The 17,589-nt window shown below is 35.6% G+C and overlaps 2 protein-coding genes across 2 annotated transcripts in view; one reads left to right on the forward strand and one right to left on the reverse strand.

The window, feature by feature from the left end:
• Nucleotides 1-5,213, forward strand: part of Pez (protein tyrosine phosphatase non-receptor pez) — a 31,637-nt gene extending 26,424 nt beyond the window's left edge. Inside the window, exon 10 of the mRNA XM_089703387.1 lies at nt 3,662-5,213. Coding sequence (XP_089559513.1) covers nt 3,662-3,790 — 129 coding nt within the window. The 3' untranslated portion in view covers nt 3,791-5,213. The remainder of the gene's footprint in view (nt 1-3,661) is intronic.
• Nucleotides 5,214-7,949: 2,736 nt separating this feature from the next.
• On the reverse strand, nt 7,950-13,863 carry CycK (cyclin K). Its single transcript, XM_089703422.1, has 3 exons — nt 13,267-13,863; nt 9,236-9,422; nt 7,950-8,470 (listed from the first exon to the last, which is right to left on the reverse strand). Exons 1-3 carry the CDS (start codon nt 13,779-13,781, stop codon nt 8,009-8,011), a joined length of 1,164 nt encoding a protein of 387 aa, XP_089559548.1. The 5' UTR covers nt 13,782-13,863; the 3' UTR covers nt 7,950-8,008.
• Between the last annotated feature and the right edge of the window lie 3,726 nt (nt 13,864-17,589).

The raw sequence follows: 17,589 nt of genomic DNA on the forward strand, positions 1-17,589 counted from the left end.
CTGTTACAGCACCTGTAAAAGCTCCCTGACCTGTTAAAGCACCTGCAAAAGCTCGCTGACCTGTTAAAGCACCTGTTAAAGCTCCCTGACCTGTTAAAGCACCTGTAAAAGCTCCGGTACCTGTTAAAGCACCTGTAAAAGCTCCCTGACCTGTTAGAGCATCTGTTATAGCTTCCTGACCTCTTAAAGCACCTGTTTCAGCTTCCTGACCTGTTGAAGCACCTGTAAAAGCTCCGTTACCTGTTAAAGCACCTGTCAAAGCTCCCTTACCTGTAAAAGCATCTGTTACAGCTCCCTAACCTCATAAAACACCTGTTTCAGCTTCCTGACCTGTAAAAGCACCTGTAAAAGCTTCCTGACCTGTAAAAGCACCTGTAAAAGCATCTGTTATAGCTCCCTAACCTGATAAAGCACCTGTTACAGCTTCCTGACCTGTAAAAGCACCTGTTAAAGCTTCCTGACCTGTTAAAGCACCTGTAAAAGCTCCCTGACCTGTTAGAGCATCTGTTATAGCTTCCTGACCTCTTAAAGCACCTGTAAAAGCTTTCTGACCTGTTAAAGCATCTGTTATAGCTTCCTGACCTGTTAAAGCATCTGTTATAGCTCCCTAACCTGTTAAAGCACCTGTAACAGTATTCTGACCTGTTAAAGCACCTGTAAAAGCTCCCTGACCTGTTAAAGCACCTGTAAAAGCTTCCTGGCCAGTTAAAGCACCTGTAACAGCTTTCTGACCTGTTAAAGCACCTGTAACAGCTTTCTGACCTGTTAAAGCACCTGTTAAAACTCCCTGACCTGTTACAGCATCTGTAAAAGCTCCCTGACCTGTTACAGCACCTGTAAAAGCTCCGTTACCTGTTAAAGCACCTGTCAAAGCTTCCTGACCTGTAAAAGCACCTGTAAAAGCTCCCTGACCTGTTAAAGCACCTGTAAAAGCTCCCTGACCTGTTAAAGCATCTGTTATAGCTTCCTGACCTGTTAAAGCATCTGTTATAGCTCCCTAACCTGATAAAACACCTGTTTCAGCTTCCTGACCTGTAAAAGCACCTGTAAAAGCTCCCTGACCTGTTACAGCACCTGTAAAAGCTCCCTGACCTGTTACAGCACCTGTAAAAGCTCCCTGACCTGTTAAAGCACCTGTAAAAGCTCCCTGACCTGTTAAAGCACCTGCAAAAGCTCGCTGACCTGTTAAAGCACCTGCAAAAGCTCGCTGACCTGTTAAAGCACCTGTTAAAGCTCCCTGACCTGTTAAAGCACCTGTAAAAGCTCCGGTACCTGTTAAAGCACCTGTAAAAGCTTCCTGACCTGTAAAAGCACCTGTAAAAGCTCCCTAACCTGTAAAAGCATCTGTTATAGCTCCCTAACCTGATAAAGCACCTGTTACAGCTTCCTGACCTGTAAAAGCACCTGTTAAAGCTTCCTGACCTGTTAAAGCACCTGTAAAAGCTCCCTGACCTGTTAGAGCATCTGTTATAGCTTCCTGACCTCTTAAAGCACCTGTAAAAGCTTTCTGACCTGTTAAAGCATCTGTTATAGCTTCCTGACCTGTTAAAGCATCTGTTATAGCTCCCTAACCTGTTAAAGCACCTGTAACAGTATTCTGACCTGTTAAAGCACCTGTAAAAGCTCCCTGACCTGTTAAAGCACCTGTAAAAGCTTCCTGGCCAGTTAAAGCACCTGTAACAGCTTTCTGACCTGTTAAAGCACCTGTAACAGCTTTCTGACCTGTTAAAGCACCTGTTAATACTCCCTGACCTGTTACAGCATCTGTTATAGCTCCCTAACCTCATAAAACACCTGTTTCAGCTTCCTGACCTGTAAAAGCACCTGTAAAAGCTTCCTGACCTGTAAAAGCACCTGTAAAAGCTCCCTAACCTGTAAAAGCATCTGTTATAGCTCCCTAACCTGATAAAGCACCTGTTTCAGCTTCCTGACCTGTAAAAGCACCTGTTAAAGCTTCCTGACCTGTTAAAGCACCTGTAAAAGCTCCCTGACCTGTTAGAGCATCTGTTATAGCTTCCTGACCTCTTAAAGCACCTGTAAAAGCTTTCTGACCTGTTAAAGCATCTGTTATAGCTTCCTGACCTGTTAAAGCATCTGTTATAGCTCCCTAACCTGATAAAACACCTGTTTCAGCTTCCTGACCTGTTAAAGCACCTGTAAAAGCTCCGTTACCTGTCAAAGCACCTGCAAAAGCTCCCTGACCTGTTAAAGCACCTGTTACAGCTTCCTGACCTGTTAAAGCACCTGTAAAAGCTCCGTTACCTGTTAAAGCACCGTTACCTGTTAAAGCACCTGTAAAAGCTCCCTGACTTGTTAAAGCACCTGTAAAAGCTCCCTGACCTGTTACAGCACCTGTAAAAGCTGCCTGACCTGTTACAGCACCTGCAAAAGCTCGCTGACCTGTTAAAGCACCTGTAAAAGCTCCCTGACCTGTTAAAGCATCTGTTATAGCTTCCTGACCTGTTAAAGCACCTGTAAAAGCTCCGTTACCTTTTAAAGCACCTGTAAAAGCTCCCTGACTTGTTAAAGCACCTGTAAAAGCTCCCTGACCTGACAGCACCTGTAAAAGCTACCTGACCTGTTACAGCACCTGCAAAAGCTCGCTGACCTGTTAAAGCACCTGTAAAAGCTCCCTGACCTGTTAAAGCATCTGTTATAGCTTCCTGACCTGTTAAAGCACCTGTAAAAGCTCCCTGACCTGTTAAAGCACCTGTTATAGCTTCCTGACCTGTTAAAGCACCTGTAAAAGCTCCCTGACCTGTTAAAGCACCTGTAAAAGCTCCGTTACCTGTTAAAGCACCTGTAAAAGCTCCCTGACCTGTTAAAGCATCTGTTTTAGCTTCCTGACCTGTTAAAGCACCTGTAAAAGCTCCGTTACCTGTTAAAGCACCTGTAAAAGCTCCCTGACCTGTTAAAGCACCTGTTACAGCTTCCTGACCTGTTAAAGCACCTGTAAAAGCTCCGTTACCTGTCAAAGCACCTGCAAAAGCTCCCTGACCTGTTAAAGCACCTGTTACAGCTTCCTGACCTGTTAAAGCACCTGTAAAAGCTCCGTTACCTGTTAAAGCACCTGTAAAAGCTCCCTGACTTGTTAAAGCACCTGTTACAGCTTCCTGACCTGTTAAAGCACCTGTAAAAGCTCCGTTACCTGTCAAAGCACCTGCAAAAGCTCCCTGACCTGTTAAAGCACCTGTTACAGCTTCCTGACCTGTTAAAGCACCTGTAAAAGCTCCGTTACCTGTTAAAGCACCTGTAAAAGCTCCCTGACTTGTTAAAGCACCTGTAAAAGCTCCCTGACCTGTTACAGCACCTGTAAAAGCTACCTGACCTGTTACAGCACCTGCAAAAGCTCGCTGACCTGTTAAAGCACCTGTAAAAGCTCCCTGACCTGTTAAAGCATCTGTTATAGCTCCCTAACCTGTTAAAGCACCTGTAACAGTATTCTGACCTGTTAAAGCACCTGTAAAAGCTCCCTGACCTGTTAAAGCACCTGTAAAAGCTCCCTGACCTGTTAAAACACCTGTTTCAGCTTCCTGGCCTGTTTAAGCACTTGTAAAATCTCCCTGACTGGTATAAGCAACTGTAAAAGCTCCCTGACCTGTATTAATAGTAATTGAGCTTCTATTAAAATCAATATTATAATTATTTCTTTATTTTCCAGGAATTGGACATCCCGCGTACCATAAGTATGTTACATCAGCAAAGAGCGAATCTGATTGAAAACGTGCATCAATACAAATTCCTACACCAAGTGCTTTTACAGTATTTAAAACAATCTAGACTTATTTAGACTGTTATATGAATGCATGCTATCTCGCTCTAACATACCGTGTTAGAACGAGATGGTACTATACTAGCGTCTGTTTGTTGAATTAATAATGAGATATTTATTAATTGTTAACTGAAATACGAATAAGCAATTTAATGGTATTAACTATTTGAGATGATTTAAAATTGAATTGTTTGTAATAGTGTTGCCACAAATGACAAATCTATGTCTTGTTTCAATATTACTTGAATGTACGTTGTGTGGTATATATGGGCATATTTTTTTATTTGATTATTATCATTAAATGTTTCAATAATTGGTATTTATAATACATAGGAAATAAATATATTTATGTATCATATACACATTTCGAATTTATAGTATATTTGGTAAATGAGAATTTAAAAGATAAATAATGGAATGGATTTGCTCAGAATGTAGTCGATAACGATTTAAAATCGTTATGATATAAATGTTTATATTATAATATTCAATTAATTAGGACTGACACGGCGCTGCCATTTTTTTGTATCTTGTATATTTTGTTTTTAATCTGTATTTAATTACTCGCAAATTTATCCTTTTCATACGTTTGAGAAATGTACAGTTTTATTCTCTGTACCTATTAATGTTTATAAACTGTATAATTTAAGGTGCCTTAACCGCTAAGCTAAGTTTAAACTCTAGTTTCTATGCTTGTAGTGTTTAAGTGAAACCATGTGCCTTAAATCGGAGATTATACACGATCTGATGTCGTTCTTATGTGCCTTTGTTATTTTATCATACGTCTAATGATTTGCACAATATACGCTAATTCATAAAAAAAAAATAATTTCAAAAACGTCAAAATTATGACATACCATTAAATCTTATTTATATCTGTCAAGTGCTTTTTTTGTGAATTAGCGTTGTACTGATGCAAATTTCACGTAAATAATGTAAGATAGATTTTTTATACTTTTTCAAAATAACACGACTAACGTTTTAAGTATATAAAAAAATTGATACATAACTACCATAATCGTATCTTAGTTGTGTAATTTTTTATTATTTTGTGGATTGTGCGTTTGTATTATATATAACTCGTCAGTATTGATAAAAATTATGGAACGTATTAAATTATATTAAAAATCGTAGTATTTAGTCACTGCGTTGTTTTTTTGCACATTTGTTTTTTTTTATATAAAAATTGTGTTCATTTTTTTGTATTGTTATTATCTAGTCCTATGGCAGCTGTAAAAGTTAAGGCCTGTTTTATTTGTATATTTGTTAAATCGATAATTTCATATTTACTTCCATAGCACAAATGTATTATTAATTCAGTCATCACCTCTAAGTTTTTGTTAGCATCACGTATTTACATTTATTTTGATATATTCAATCCCAAACTTTTCTGTTTTTTAACAGTCTTCTTTTAATAGCGCTTTTGAGATATCATATTCTATTAATAAAATATAGTCAGTTCTTCGTCAATTCTTTAAAACAATAGAAACTCACTGATAAAAATCAATCTGATTTCTTAAGTCTATATGATAATTTATACTTTATTATTCATATTTCAATTCTGAATATTGGTGCTTTATAAAACTACACTAAAAGCTTTATAATAGAAACATTGTGCTCAAACATCTCTTTCTGTATAATCCTATACACTTACCAAATAACAAATGCTTAGTCTTAAGTCGAAATGTATGTGGCCTTAACTAATATCTCAATTTTTTACGTTTATAATTCGCTACGTATAAATTCAATTTTATATGTATGTTAAGTGAATGTGAATAATGAAATAAATTACTTATTTGAAAACTTTTTTTTATTTATATCCTGTCCTAATTTTTATAATATAGTTACATAGAGATAACAATAAGATGGAGAGGAAAGATTTGATGTTCTGTTTATTTTTCTGTCCCGTTTCAACTTAAAAACTACTCTACTGATACTTTAAAAATGTTCTAAATCTAACCAAATACCCAGTCATCTAATTTGACATTAATTTGTGAAAAATAAGACGTATCCAGGAATTCCTTAATTTCGCGTGTTTAATCAAAGAAGTCTTCAGCTTTATATTATTTTTTTAGAATCACATTTTATTGCACGCCTCATAAGCGAAGCGTTGAGGTGGGTACTACTGTCACTTCGCGCAAAACATCTGATTTTTCAAACTTAAAATGTCTTTATGTATCATACATTGCACTTGTAAGATAATACATACACACACATATTAAGAAAAAACACTATTTTTAACGTTCATGATATTTTTGATGTCATTTTTGTTATTTAAACTAGTTAAAAAACAGTTTGAAAAAGTTCTGTCTTGGACGTCCGTGTGTCTGTATGTGCGGATCCTTTTTCTTGTTAACACGATAGCGACCGAAATACTTTACTAATCGAGTCTTTTTTTTTCTCTTACGCTTGAGTATGCTCAGGAATAGAACCCTTTCATTTTTCAGGGTCTGATTCGATGTGGTTTAATTGTTATTAAATAAACAAAAATAATAATTAATAAATATTTATTTAAAAAAAATTATGAGGCGTGCACTTTTGGATTTTCCAAATTATTTTTTAATTATTTTAAGTTAGGTTTATGTTTTTAATTATTCCTATATGATAAGGCAAGTTCATTTGTAAACAGTGAATAATGCCCAATGTAATGCACAACTTCAGAACAACTAATCTACAAAAAGTAGGTAAAATCTTTACGTAAAAATGTACCTATAATTTGTCATTTGATAAAATTTACAAAATACCATGAAATACAGATTTAATTCAATTAAAAGGATATGTAATGTTATGTCTAATACCATTATAAGAATCTGTAACTAAGGTCTAGTAGAATGACTGTGATAATGAGAATGTTATTGATATATCACATACCTAATTAAGATAATATATTATCAGTTATTAGAAATCTGTAATAGTAACAAAATAATCGCCAAATAACTTATAAAATTTTGAGCGTGATCTACTTATTGTGGTCACCCATCCATTTACTAACTGCGCCTTACACAGCTTAACTTTCTGATTAATTATTATTCGTCGAAACTAACCATGGCTTTTATTATACCTAATGGCTTCGTCAAGTATTTTAAGGTATTTTATTTCTCATAATCGATACGATCTAATGCACTCTCGATACCTATCACAATAGTTTAACTCGTTGCAAAATGCAATGTACATCTGAAAAGAGAAAAACTAGATGAATTCACATCTCATACAACCAGTCGGGCATCAGACAGACAGAGAATATAATATATGTACTTAGATGAAGTTTTGAAAAAAAATTTCTCTCCATTGTTTGTCGTTGTCTCACTCAGATGTTGTGATTACATTTTTAGCAGTCAGGTTTATTAATATTTTTAGTTGCCTATTTATATAATGATTACCATAATCGTAGAAAATACGAACCAAAATGCCTACTTTGAATTTGCAATATCAATCAAACTTATAGGGAGAATTAAAACCTGAACCTAGAAAGATTAGAAATTTGTTTGAAGGTGGGGATTTTATGCGGCGAGTGGACAAACGTCTTTAAAATATTGCAAATCTATGTATGTACCTACATACTTGCAAGCGTGCAATGCAGCAATGCAACATATTGTCATTGAGTTACTATGTACTACACATAGTATCTAATTGTATATTTTATTGCTTTTGCTAGCGATGCATACCTATCATCATAGTTGTGATCCGAGAGTAATGCGCATCACACACGGTGAAGATACTATAATATTTTATATACATATATTCTGTTACAAATGACCCGAAATTTTGTGTTATATTTCGGGTCATTTCGGTTTCTACAGGGGTCTTAGTACGCAATGACAAAAATAAAAATGATGGTCAGAACGCTGATACCGGATACCTTAAGATACTGTAATATTTTATATTAGAGATTATAGTATCTTCACCGTGTGTGATGCGCTTAATCGGTTGTGCTTGTGATCATCGTTTTGAATAATTTGTAACTCATATATTATGTTTGTTATGTTTTATGTACTCTTTCATATAAACTTAATTTATTGATTGGTTAATGCAAAAAAAAACAAACCACATAAACCAATTAAGAAAATTATATATACTTACATTTGACTTTTTAGTGTATGATTGATTCAGATAATTTGTAGTTCTACCAGTTATAGTAATACATAGAACACATTTCAAAGATAAATAAAACATCAAATCCAGTCTATACTTATATTTCAGTAAAAAATTATATCCTAACTTAAATTTAGCTCTCCGTTACGGGGGCGGATAGTACGGTCGAGGGGGGGGCGGTCCGGGGGGGATAGGGCCACGTGGGGGGAGGGGGCCTCGGGCCGGTATGGGGAAGTAGTTCGGAGGGGGAACGTTCACGGGGGGATACCGGGGACCAGGGGGAGGCTCGGGGTACATGGGCAGGGGGGGACCGGGGGGGATTGGAAGTCGACTAGGGGGAGGAATAGCAGGGGGCGGCGCGGAATACATAGGAGGGTAGGGCATCGCCGGATATCCTGGGTACGTGAACCGCATATCAATTTTCGGCGGTTCGATTTTATCTCCATTCTTAACGGGTGTGACGATTTTAGTGACGGCGACAGGAGATGCGGAAGTGGGCGGTGTAACGGAGGGCTTCTTGTCGTTTTTTGGCGGCTTGGCGCCTTGTTGGGACGGCGGGGAGTCGCCGCCCGACGGCTGCGTCTGAGGCGAGTACAGGTCTAGCACCTGCAATGTAGAAAAGTGTTTATGTTATTTGTCAGTAAATTCAAATGGGGTTTATTTGTTAGATAGAATAGATATTACAATACAAGGGCGCTGATAGCACACATGAATTGTAAAATCTTTAGTCTACTTGTAATAGAAAAGCAAGTAATTGTGTTTTTATTTTGATTGAACATCACATTAAATGGTTTGTTACAACATGATTTTAAACACGGAAACTGAGCTTTTACGTGTATTGTAATATTCATTAAAACATTCATACGTAAAAAATGCTCAAATTATGTAAAAAAAACTTTTAATTTCCATCTAACTAATAATATGTTATATGCTCACATACAAAAACACCAAGATTGATAAAAATTTATGCTTTCATAATTTATCACTCTCAAAAAATTAAAACTTTTATTAGCTTACAAACATACATGTAGTATGTTTGTATGTAAGTGACTCTATAGACTTGATTTTGACCAATTTAACCCATTGACCACCGAGCGGCCCGATCGGGCCGAGACACAATAGATTTTCTATTGTGTCTGTGATCCGAGGACTGACGGATTAAATAGATTTAATTCCAACTTTGTCACATTTTATGTTTAAGCATATTTTTTGTTTTTTTGAAATTATATTAAACTAGATGTGCTGTGCGGTTTTACCCGCATTGCTAATTGAAAGAATTTTGCAAATCGAACCAGTAGTTCCTGAGATTAGCGCATTCAAACAAACTTTTTATCTTTATAATATTGTATAGATAATAAAAAATCTACATACCTGATGGCAAATATCCTCCAGCAGTTCCATGGTAATATCCTCAACAAACATGTCCCACCACGCCGTGTGTTTGGGCGCCCGCCCGTTCCAGTCCACAACTTCAAACTTGCTGAGCTTGCCCGCGAGGAACATTAGCGCTACCGCCACTACTTCTGGCTCCCATTGGAGGCAGAGCGTTGTGCATAAGCTGAAAATATCATTTTGGTGCTTTTAATGTTGATACTAGATTTCCGCCCGCGGCTTCGCCCGCGTTTTCAAAGGAAAACCCGCATAGTTCCCGTTCCCGTGGGATTTCTGGGATAAAACCTATCCTATGTGTTAATCCAAGTTACCCTCTATATGTGTGCTAAATTTCATTGTAATCGGTTCAGTAGTTTTTACGTGAAAGAGTAACAAACATCCATACATCCATACTTACAAACTTTCGCCTTTTAGTCCATTGAATGAGTCCCTCCAAGGGGGGTCTAGAGTGCGTGAGTAAGTAACGTAAGATGTTTCTTCGAAAACATGTCAAGAGTCCCTAGGTAATAAACATACTAATACCCCGGGACACTAGGAGGAGCCCCGGAGTGGGGGGAGGGGGGAAATGAGTCCATTTTTTCATTTTTCGCTTAAATCTCAAAAACGGTACATGTTAGAGAAAAACTTTCATGGAAAAGTTTAAAGGCCATAAAGTTATCTACAAGTTTTACCTAGATCATTTTTTCCTATATCCTACCGTTTCTGAGTTATAGGCAGTAAAAAATGATTTTGGCTCAAACAATTTCCCCATACTACACATCAATCGATCAAAAAATATTTATTTCTTCCAAAAAACTCAAATGTGCAACTTGTGACCGATACTGATAGATTGCTCTTAATTAGGTCTATAATTGGTAAAATAAACACATTCCTCCATGGAAGCCTTTAGGAGGAATCGATTGTCAAAATATTATATAAGGGCAGTTTGAGTTACTGAACTTGATCTTTTTATTTTTTTCTTCCAAAAAACTCAAAAGTGCAACTTGTGACCGGTACAGATAGATTACTCATAATTAGGTCTATCATTGATAAAAATACTAGATTCCACCACGGAGGCGTTTACGGGGAATTGAATTTTATTAGGGTAGTTACGATACTTGAACTTTTTAACTAACTGTCCTAATAAAATTCAATTCCCCGTAAACGCCTCCATGGTGGAATCTGGTATTTTTATCAATGATAGACCTAATTATGAGCAATCTATCGGTACCGGCCACAAGTTGCACTTTTGAGTTTTTTGGAAGAAAAAAAATAAAAAGTTCAAGTATCATAACTACCCTAATAAAATTCAATTCCCCGTAAACGCCTCCGTGGTGGAATCTAGTATTTTTATCAATGATAGACCTAATTATGAGCAATCTAAATGTACCAGTCACAAGTTGCACTTTTGAGTTTTTTGGAAGAAAAAAAAAAAAGTTCAAGTTCAGTAACTCAAACTACCCTAATATAATATTTGACAATCGATTCCTCCTAAAGGCTTCCATGGAGCAATGTGTTTATTTTACCAATTATAGACCTAATTAAGAGCAATCTATCAGTACCGGTCACAAGTTGCACTTTTGAGTTTTTTGGAAGAAAAAAATAAAAAGATCAAGTTCAGTAACTCAAACTACCCTAATATAATATTTTGACAATCGATTCCTCCTAAAGGCTTCCATGGAGGAATGTGTTTATTTTACCAATTATAGACCTAATTAAGAGCAATCTAATAGTACCGGTCACAAGTTGCACTTTTGAGTTTTTTGGAAGAAAAAAAATAATAAGTTCAGGTATCGTAACTACCCTAATAAAATTCAATTACCCGTAAATGCCTCCGCGGTGGAATCTGGTATTTTTATCAATGATAGACCTAATTATGAGCAATCTATCTGTACCGGTCACAAGTTGCACTTTTGAGTTTTTTTGGAAGAAAAAAATAAAAAGATCAAGTTCAGTAACTCAAACTGCCCTAATATAACATTTTGACAATCGATTCCTCCTAAAGGCTTCCATGGAGGAATGTGTTTATTTTACCAATTATAGACCTAATTAAGAGCAATCTATCAGTACCGGTCACAAGTTGCACATTTGAGTTTTTTGGAAGAAATAAATATTTTTTGATCGATTGATGGGGAAATTGGGGAAATTGTTTGAGCCAAAATCATTTTTTACTGCCTATAACTCAGAAACGGTAGGATATAGGAAAAAATGATCTCGGTAAAACTTGTAGATAACTTTATGGCCTTTCAACTTTTCCTTGAAAGTTTTTCTCTAACATGTACCGTTTTTGAGATTTAAGCGAAAAATGAAAAAATGGACCCATTTCCCCCCTCCCCCCACTCCGGGGCTCCTCCTAGTGTCCCGGGGTTTTAGTATGTTTATTACCTAGGGACTCTTGACATGTTTCCGAAGAAACATCTTACGTTACTAACTCACGCACTCTAGAACTTTTTATTCAATGGACTATTTATAATAGTATTAAGATATTAAGATGAAGATATGTATTGTTATTGTACAGAACTTATTATTGACCGCCTCCTTGGTACAGTGGTTGAGCGTAGCACCGAGGGGTCCTGGGTTCGATTCCCGGTGGAGACGAAGAAAAAAAAAATGTGTCGGTCTGGTAGGACACCGAAGGCTGATCACCTACTTGTCCCTAAAGAAAATCGATCAGTAAAACAGATGTATAATGCATCTGCCCCTTACCCCACTAGGGGACATGGGACTTCACTTTATTGTACAGAACGATTCTAACTTAATGGCGCCGCGGAACATCGAACGATCAGATGCACAGAAAACAATTTTAGATATTACCTGAATTTGTAAGGGTTGGATACCTGAATGTTAAGGGTTGGATACCTGCACGCTTGTGCATTCGCAGCTAACTTCCGAACTGCCATTAAGTTTGAATCGAACTGTATCCTTCTTTTTGTCTTCAAATTTTGTTTGTTTTGTCAAAAGATCAGGTTTGTCTGTTGACTCTGGTTATAAGATTTAACAATAAATGATTAAATAATTATTGTGTTTGTTATTTTCTACTTTGTTATATAACATCAGTAGGAAAGTAGGCATTGCAATTACCATAGAAACCATAAATTCATATTATTTCGAGTACAATTATTTTCTTGTAAAATAGAAAATAGTTTAAAAATCGAAGCTGCAGGTGAAAAGCTAATTATGTAATTCAAGTAAATCCTGCGTGCCACGGATTAGGTAAATTCAATTCATTCACACTGCACATTCATAGGCGTCCATTGCCCCTACATTATAATATTATATTCAAGTACATAACTTGCATAAAATGCTTAAAAAATTTGAATCATCACTTTACATAAAATATCTCAGTAGTGATTCAATATTCACACCTTATAATGTTAATTTCTTTCATAAATCTCTAAGCATCACATCCTTGAGTTTGATATGTATGTTACCACTCATCCTGCATCACTAAATAGTATAAAACAAAGTTGCTTTCTCTGTCCCTATGTATGCTTAAATCTTTAAAACTGTGCAACGGATTTTGATGCGGTTTTTTTAATAGATAGAGTGATTCAAGAGGAAGGTTTTAGTACATAATTTATTATGTTTTAGACAAAGTGTGTGAAGCCGCGGGCGGAAAGCTAGTAATGTATAATTTTAATAATTTGCTTATAAATTACAATACTTGTAAAGTTGTAATAATGTTTTGTAGTTCAATATTTTTATAGTGAAAATATATAGGGTTTGTGTTTAACACAAAAATCATAAGCCACATATTGATTAAATGTTACTCAACAAATTAGGTTTTGGATTAATGAATGCAAAGGCATGATATTCCATATTAAATCTTATTATAAAGGATCTATGATCTATATCCTTTATAATAAGATTTAATATGGAATAAAAATTTTGCTCTACATATCTAAATGCACAATTAATTATTCAAATTTATCAAACAAACATCTTAATATTCACTGATAGTATTCTAATCCAAGTTTAAAATAAATTGGAATATTTCCTAATATATTTTATAAGTTTTTAAAAATACTTACCTATCATTAACGAAAGTCCAAGCCATTTGGACCATTTTTTGCAATTTAGCCTTGTCTCCCTTAAGGCACTTAGCATACTTGAGCAGGTAACCATACGGGTGTTCCACTTGCAGGTCGAACTTGATCGTCTGCAGCAATATCCTCTCCAAGGTCATCACCTCCTCTTTCGGATCATCTCCAAACGTACTAAACTTATGCTCATTCAACAACGATTTGGCAACTTTTATTATATCTTTACACTTCTTTGGTGTCTCCTCGACTTTCCCCGCGAGGAACAGACAACAACATGCTGTTATATACCTTGGGAATGTTCTGAACGAATGAAACATGTAGAAACGGTGGAAATAAACAACACCAGTGGCTACAGTATTATAACCTAAGTCCATCTTTGACCCTGTGTCGATGATAAAGCGCGCGCCTTCCTTCCTGTACCGATTTTCCGTTTCGCTCGGGATCCCATCTCGAAATGACGGTGTGTTCTGCAAATCCTTTTTATCGTAATACCAATAGGGCATTATTATAATTTATTTACTATAAAAATATATCTGACTCGTCACTAACCACCACCGCCATTTATTTGCAACTGAAATGACAATGACAGTGACACTTGACCTTTATTTTTTTTAATACCAGTTGCAAATAAGACACAGATAACATAATACAAAACACATTATATAAATACATATTAAATAATAATGTTAAAATAAAATGAAGATGATTTATCAGCCACCTTTAAAATAAATTAATAAAATATTACCCTATTAGGAGCCATAACGTATTGCACGAAAGTTTGTTTTATGTATGTTTAAATATCTCTACAATAGAGTCTGTCAAGCGAGTCTAGTCCCATGAAAAAGGCGGCAAATTCAAAAATCTTTTAGGTGTCAACACTGATATATCACGCTGAAAACTTATTGATACTTGAATTTTTGATAAAAAAAATATATTTGAAATAAATAAAAAAAGCATTTCAATGTAAGTATTTATTGGTCACAATCAGAACTAAAATCAGAATCAAGAAATTCAATGCCTATAAATGAAAAATCACTGTCAGTATCATCATTACGCACAGAAATGATGAAAGTAACCTGTCATAGCAGCAATTTTTGTCAGATAGTCTGTTTCAGATTTCATTTTTTTATTGTCTTCTATGGCTATGACTTGCTTAACATAATTATGAATTGTGCTTTTTATTAATTCATCATCCAAGGTGGCTGAAAAAAAACAACAATTTTTATAGTAGTTTTCACTTAAAGATGCCCCAGTAAGTTTCAAGGTCATGAACACGACGTCTGGATCTAAACCAAAACGGAAATCGTGATCACATCACAGTAAAATAAAAAAAGTTAGACAATTGTGCTAAAAGTATCAACACGTTGTTGCCAACCTACCTGATGTTGAAACGATTTCATCCAAAAGTCGTCGTTTTTGCGATAATACGTCGTCAGATTCAATCTGTACATGATTATATTTATTAATCATTGTAAACAACAAGCTCCTGACACTACTTTTAATAGGTTTCGGCATTATAACATTAAAAAACTCAACAAAAACCGGATTATTTACGAGGTTACAACAGAATTTGTGACAATCTGTTTGACAGATCATAGTATTGCCATTATAAGAAATCAGTAAAATGGTTGTGGACTCGACTCGCTTGACAGACTCTAATATAAAACAAGTCCTCCGCGGCGTCTGTCTGTCTGCCTATTAGCTATATTAACTCAAAAACTATAACATTTTCGAGAAAAAAAACCTCAAATTTTGACCTTTGACTTCGAATAACTTTTGTTGCACACATATGATGGATGGAGACTTCTAAAATTGTATTTGTTATGGCTATAATCATCAGTTATAATCAGCTTCCCACTAAAATTTGGCTATGTTATTCAAAGTTGGTATTTCAAATGTCTAATTCGACCGGCTTACCGCATATTCTCGGATGACCGTTTGTTTAAATCTGAGCCCGAAATTTCACGTGGCCGTTCGCGGGCTTTTCAAATGAATAAGGAAATGCGAAATATTGCAAGACTTTTGTAAATATTCGGATACAGATTTTTGTGGATAAGAAACGCTAAGATATTTGTTCGGAAACACGAGTTTGGCCAGGTCTTAACAATACGTAATGATGACAGTCTTAAAGCTCTTAAATAAGTCCATTTAATAATATTATTAGTTTATTAACCTATGTGAATGTTGTAGATTTTTAAAATACTATAATGCTTGATATATATTACCAGAATGTAAGAGGGCTTCGAACAAAAACGAACACTGTCTATAGTAACATTCTACTTTGTAATTATGAAGTAATCATATTTACCGAAACCTGGTTAAACGCTAAAATCCATAATGGTGAGTTCATTGATAGTAATAGATACACAGTCTATCGTAACGATCGTAACAGTTCTGTTAGTTCATCTAAATCTGACGGTGGCGGTGTTATGGTGGCTGTTTCAAATGATCTAAACTCCTACCGTGTTTCTAAATGGGAATCAAAAACTTGTGCTGCTGAAGATTTATGGGTGGTTGTAGAAGTTACTAGTAATGATAACAACAGATCATGTCTAAAAGTTGCAATTTGTGCGGTATATCTACCACCACCTGTAAATTTACTTACCTTAAGTAATTATTTAGATAACATAAATAACTTGGTATCTGATAATTTTGATGATATAATTATTATTGGTGATTTCAACATGGGATTTGTTAAATGGACTGTACAGGGTGACAATTATTTTCCAACTCCCTCTGACTTTCAAAATTCCTTGGGTTACTGTTTGATTGATTTTATGTCTGTTAATAATTTTAATCAGCTTAATACAATCCCCAATAAGGATGGTAAGATTTTGGATCTTGTTATAACTAACATGTCAAATGCTCACGTATCACAGCCTACTGATATTCTCAGTAAACTTGATCCATTCCATCCTCAATTAGTCGTCACGCTGTCACTTTCAAAAAATAAAAACCTTCACGCTCGTAGTCAGTCACATTTAAATTTTTACAGAGCTGACTATCCGGGAATAATAAGTTATCTAAAGTTGATTAACTGGACTGATGTTTTTAATAATTGTATAGATGTTGACGCAATGGTTGAGAGATTTTATGATGTATTGTATAATGTTATAAATAAATTTGTTCCGAAACGTTGGTCTGTCAAAAGTAAATATCCACCATGGTACAGTCATGCACTTATAAGGCTATTGAAAGAAAAACACAAATTGCGCTTGAAGTTCACAAAATTTAATAATCCCCGAGACAAACTATTTGATATTGTAAGAGAGCGTGCTCACAAACTACTCGATGATTGTCTGAGCAAATATAAACGTAATCTTGAGGAAAATATTCAATCTAACCCTAAACATTTCTGGAAGTTTGTGAACTCTAAGCGCAAAAATGTATCTAATATTCCTTCTTGTATGTACCTAGATGATCAAATCGCGAAAAGTGGGCCTGATATTTCAAATCTATTCGCGGAGAAGTTTTCCTCAGTTTTTACTAATTTTTCTCCTACAAATCCAGTATTACCTGTTTCTAGCTGTAATATTCCGATGTTATGTAAGTTGCAATTTACTGAAGCAGAGGTCGCGAAAAAATTGAAACATTTAGACTCATTCAAAGGCGGCGGACCGGATGGTATTCCACCTCTATTTTTCAAACGTTGTTATGTCGTGATGGCCTTACCTATAAGTAAGATTATTAATCGTTCCTTAGACAGTGGTACTTTCCCTTCTGAGTGGAAGAAGGCCAGAATTGTGCCTGTCTATAAGAAAGGCGACACCGACAATGTGCGAAACTATCGACCTATCTCTATTTTATCTTGCTTAGCCAAGTTGTTTGAGTCTCTCTTATGTCCTATAATTACCAGCCACACGTCCTGCTTCATTAACTCAAATCAACATGGGTTCCTAAAGGGACGATCTGTGGAAACTAATCTGGTTGAGTATATCTCACATATATCTAGAGAGATAGATAAAGGTAATGAGGTCCACAGTGTTTACACTGACTTCTCGAGTGCATTCGATAGAGTTAACCACGACCTCCTATTGCTTAAACTTGAATCATATGGAATATATGGTTCTCTGTTATGTTGGTTTGGTTCTTACCTAAAAAATAGAATACAGATCGTTACTGTAAAAGGATATGAGTCTCATCCTTATACCTCATCCTCCGGAGTTCCACAGGGTTCGCATTTAGGACCGATATTGTTCAGCTTGTACATTAACGACATTAGTCGTGTTATCTACCACTGTAGCTTCTCTATATTCGCCGATGACCTCAAGATATTTAAAACGATCAAATCTCAACATGACGTCTCATTAA

The sequence above is a fragment of the Colias philodice genome, chromosome 14 (assembly GCF_061535455.1).
Source record: "Colias philodice isolate Cphi_HAF_F1 chromosome 14, ilColPhil1 Martin Lab GWU primary, whole genome shotgun sequence".
Lineage (NCBI taxonomy): Eukaryota > Metazoa > Arthropoda > Insecta > Lepidoptera > Pieridae > Colias > Colias philodice.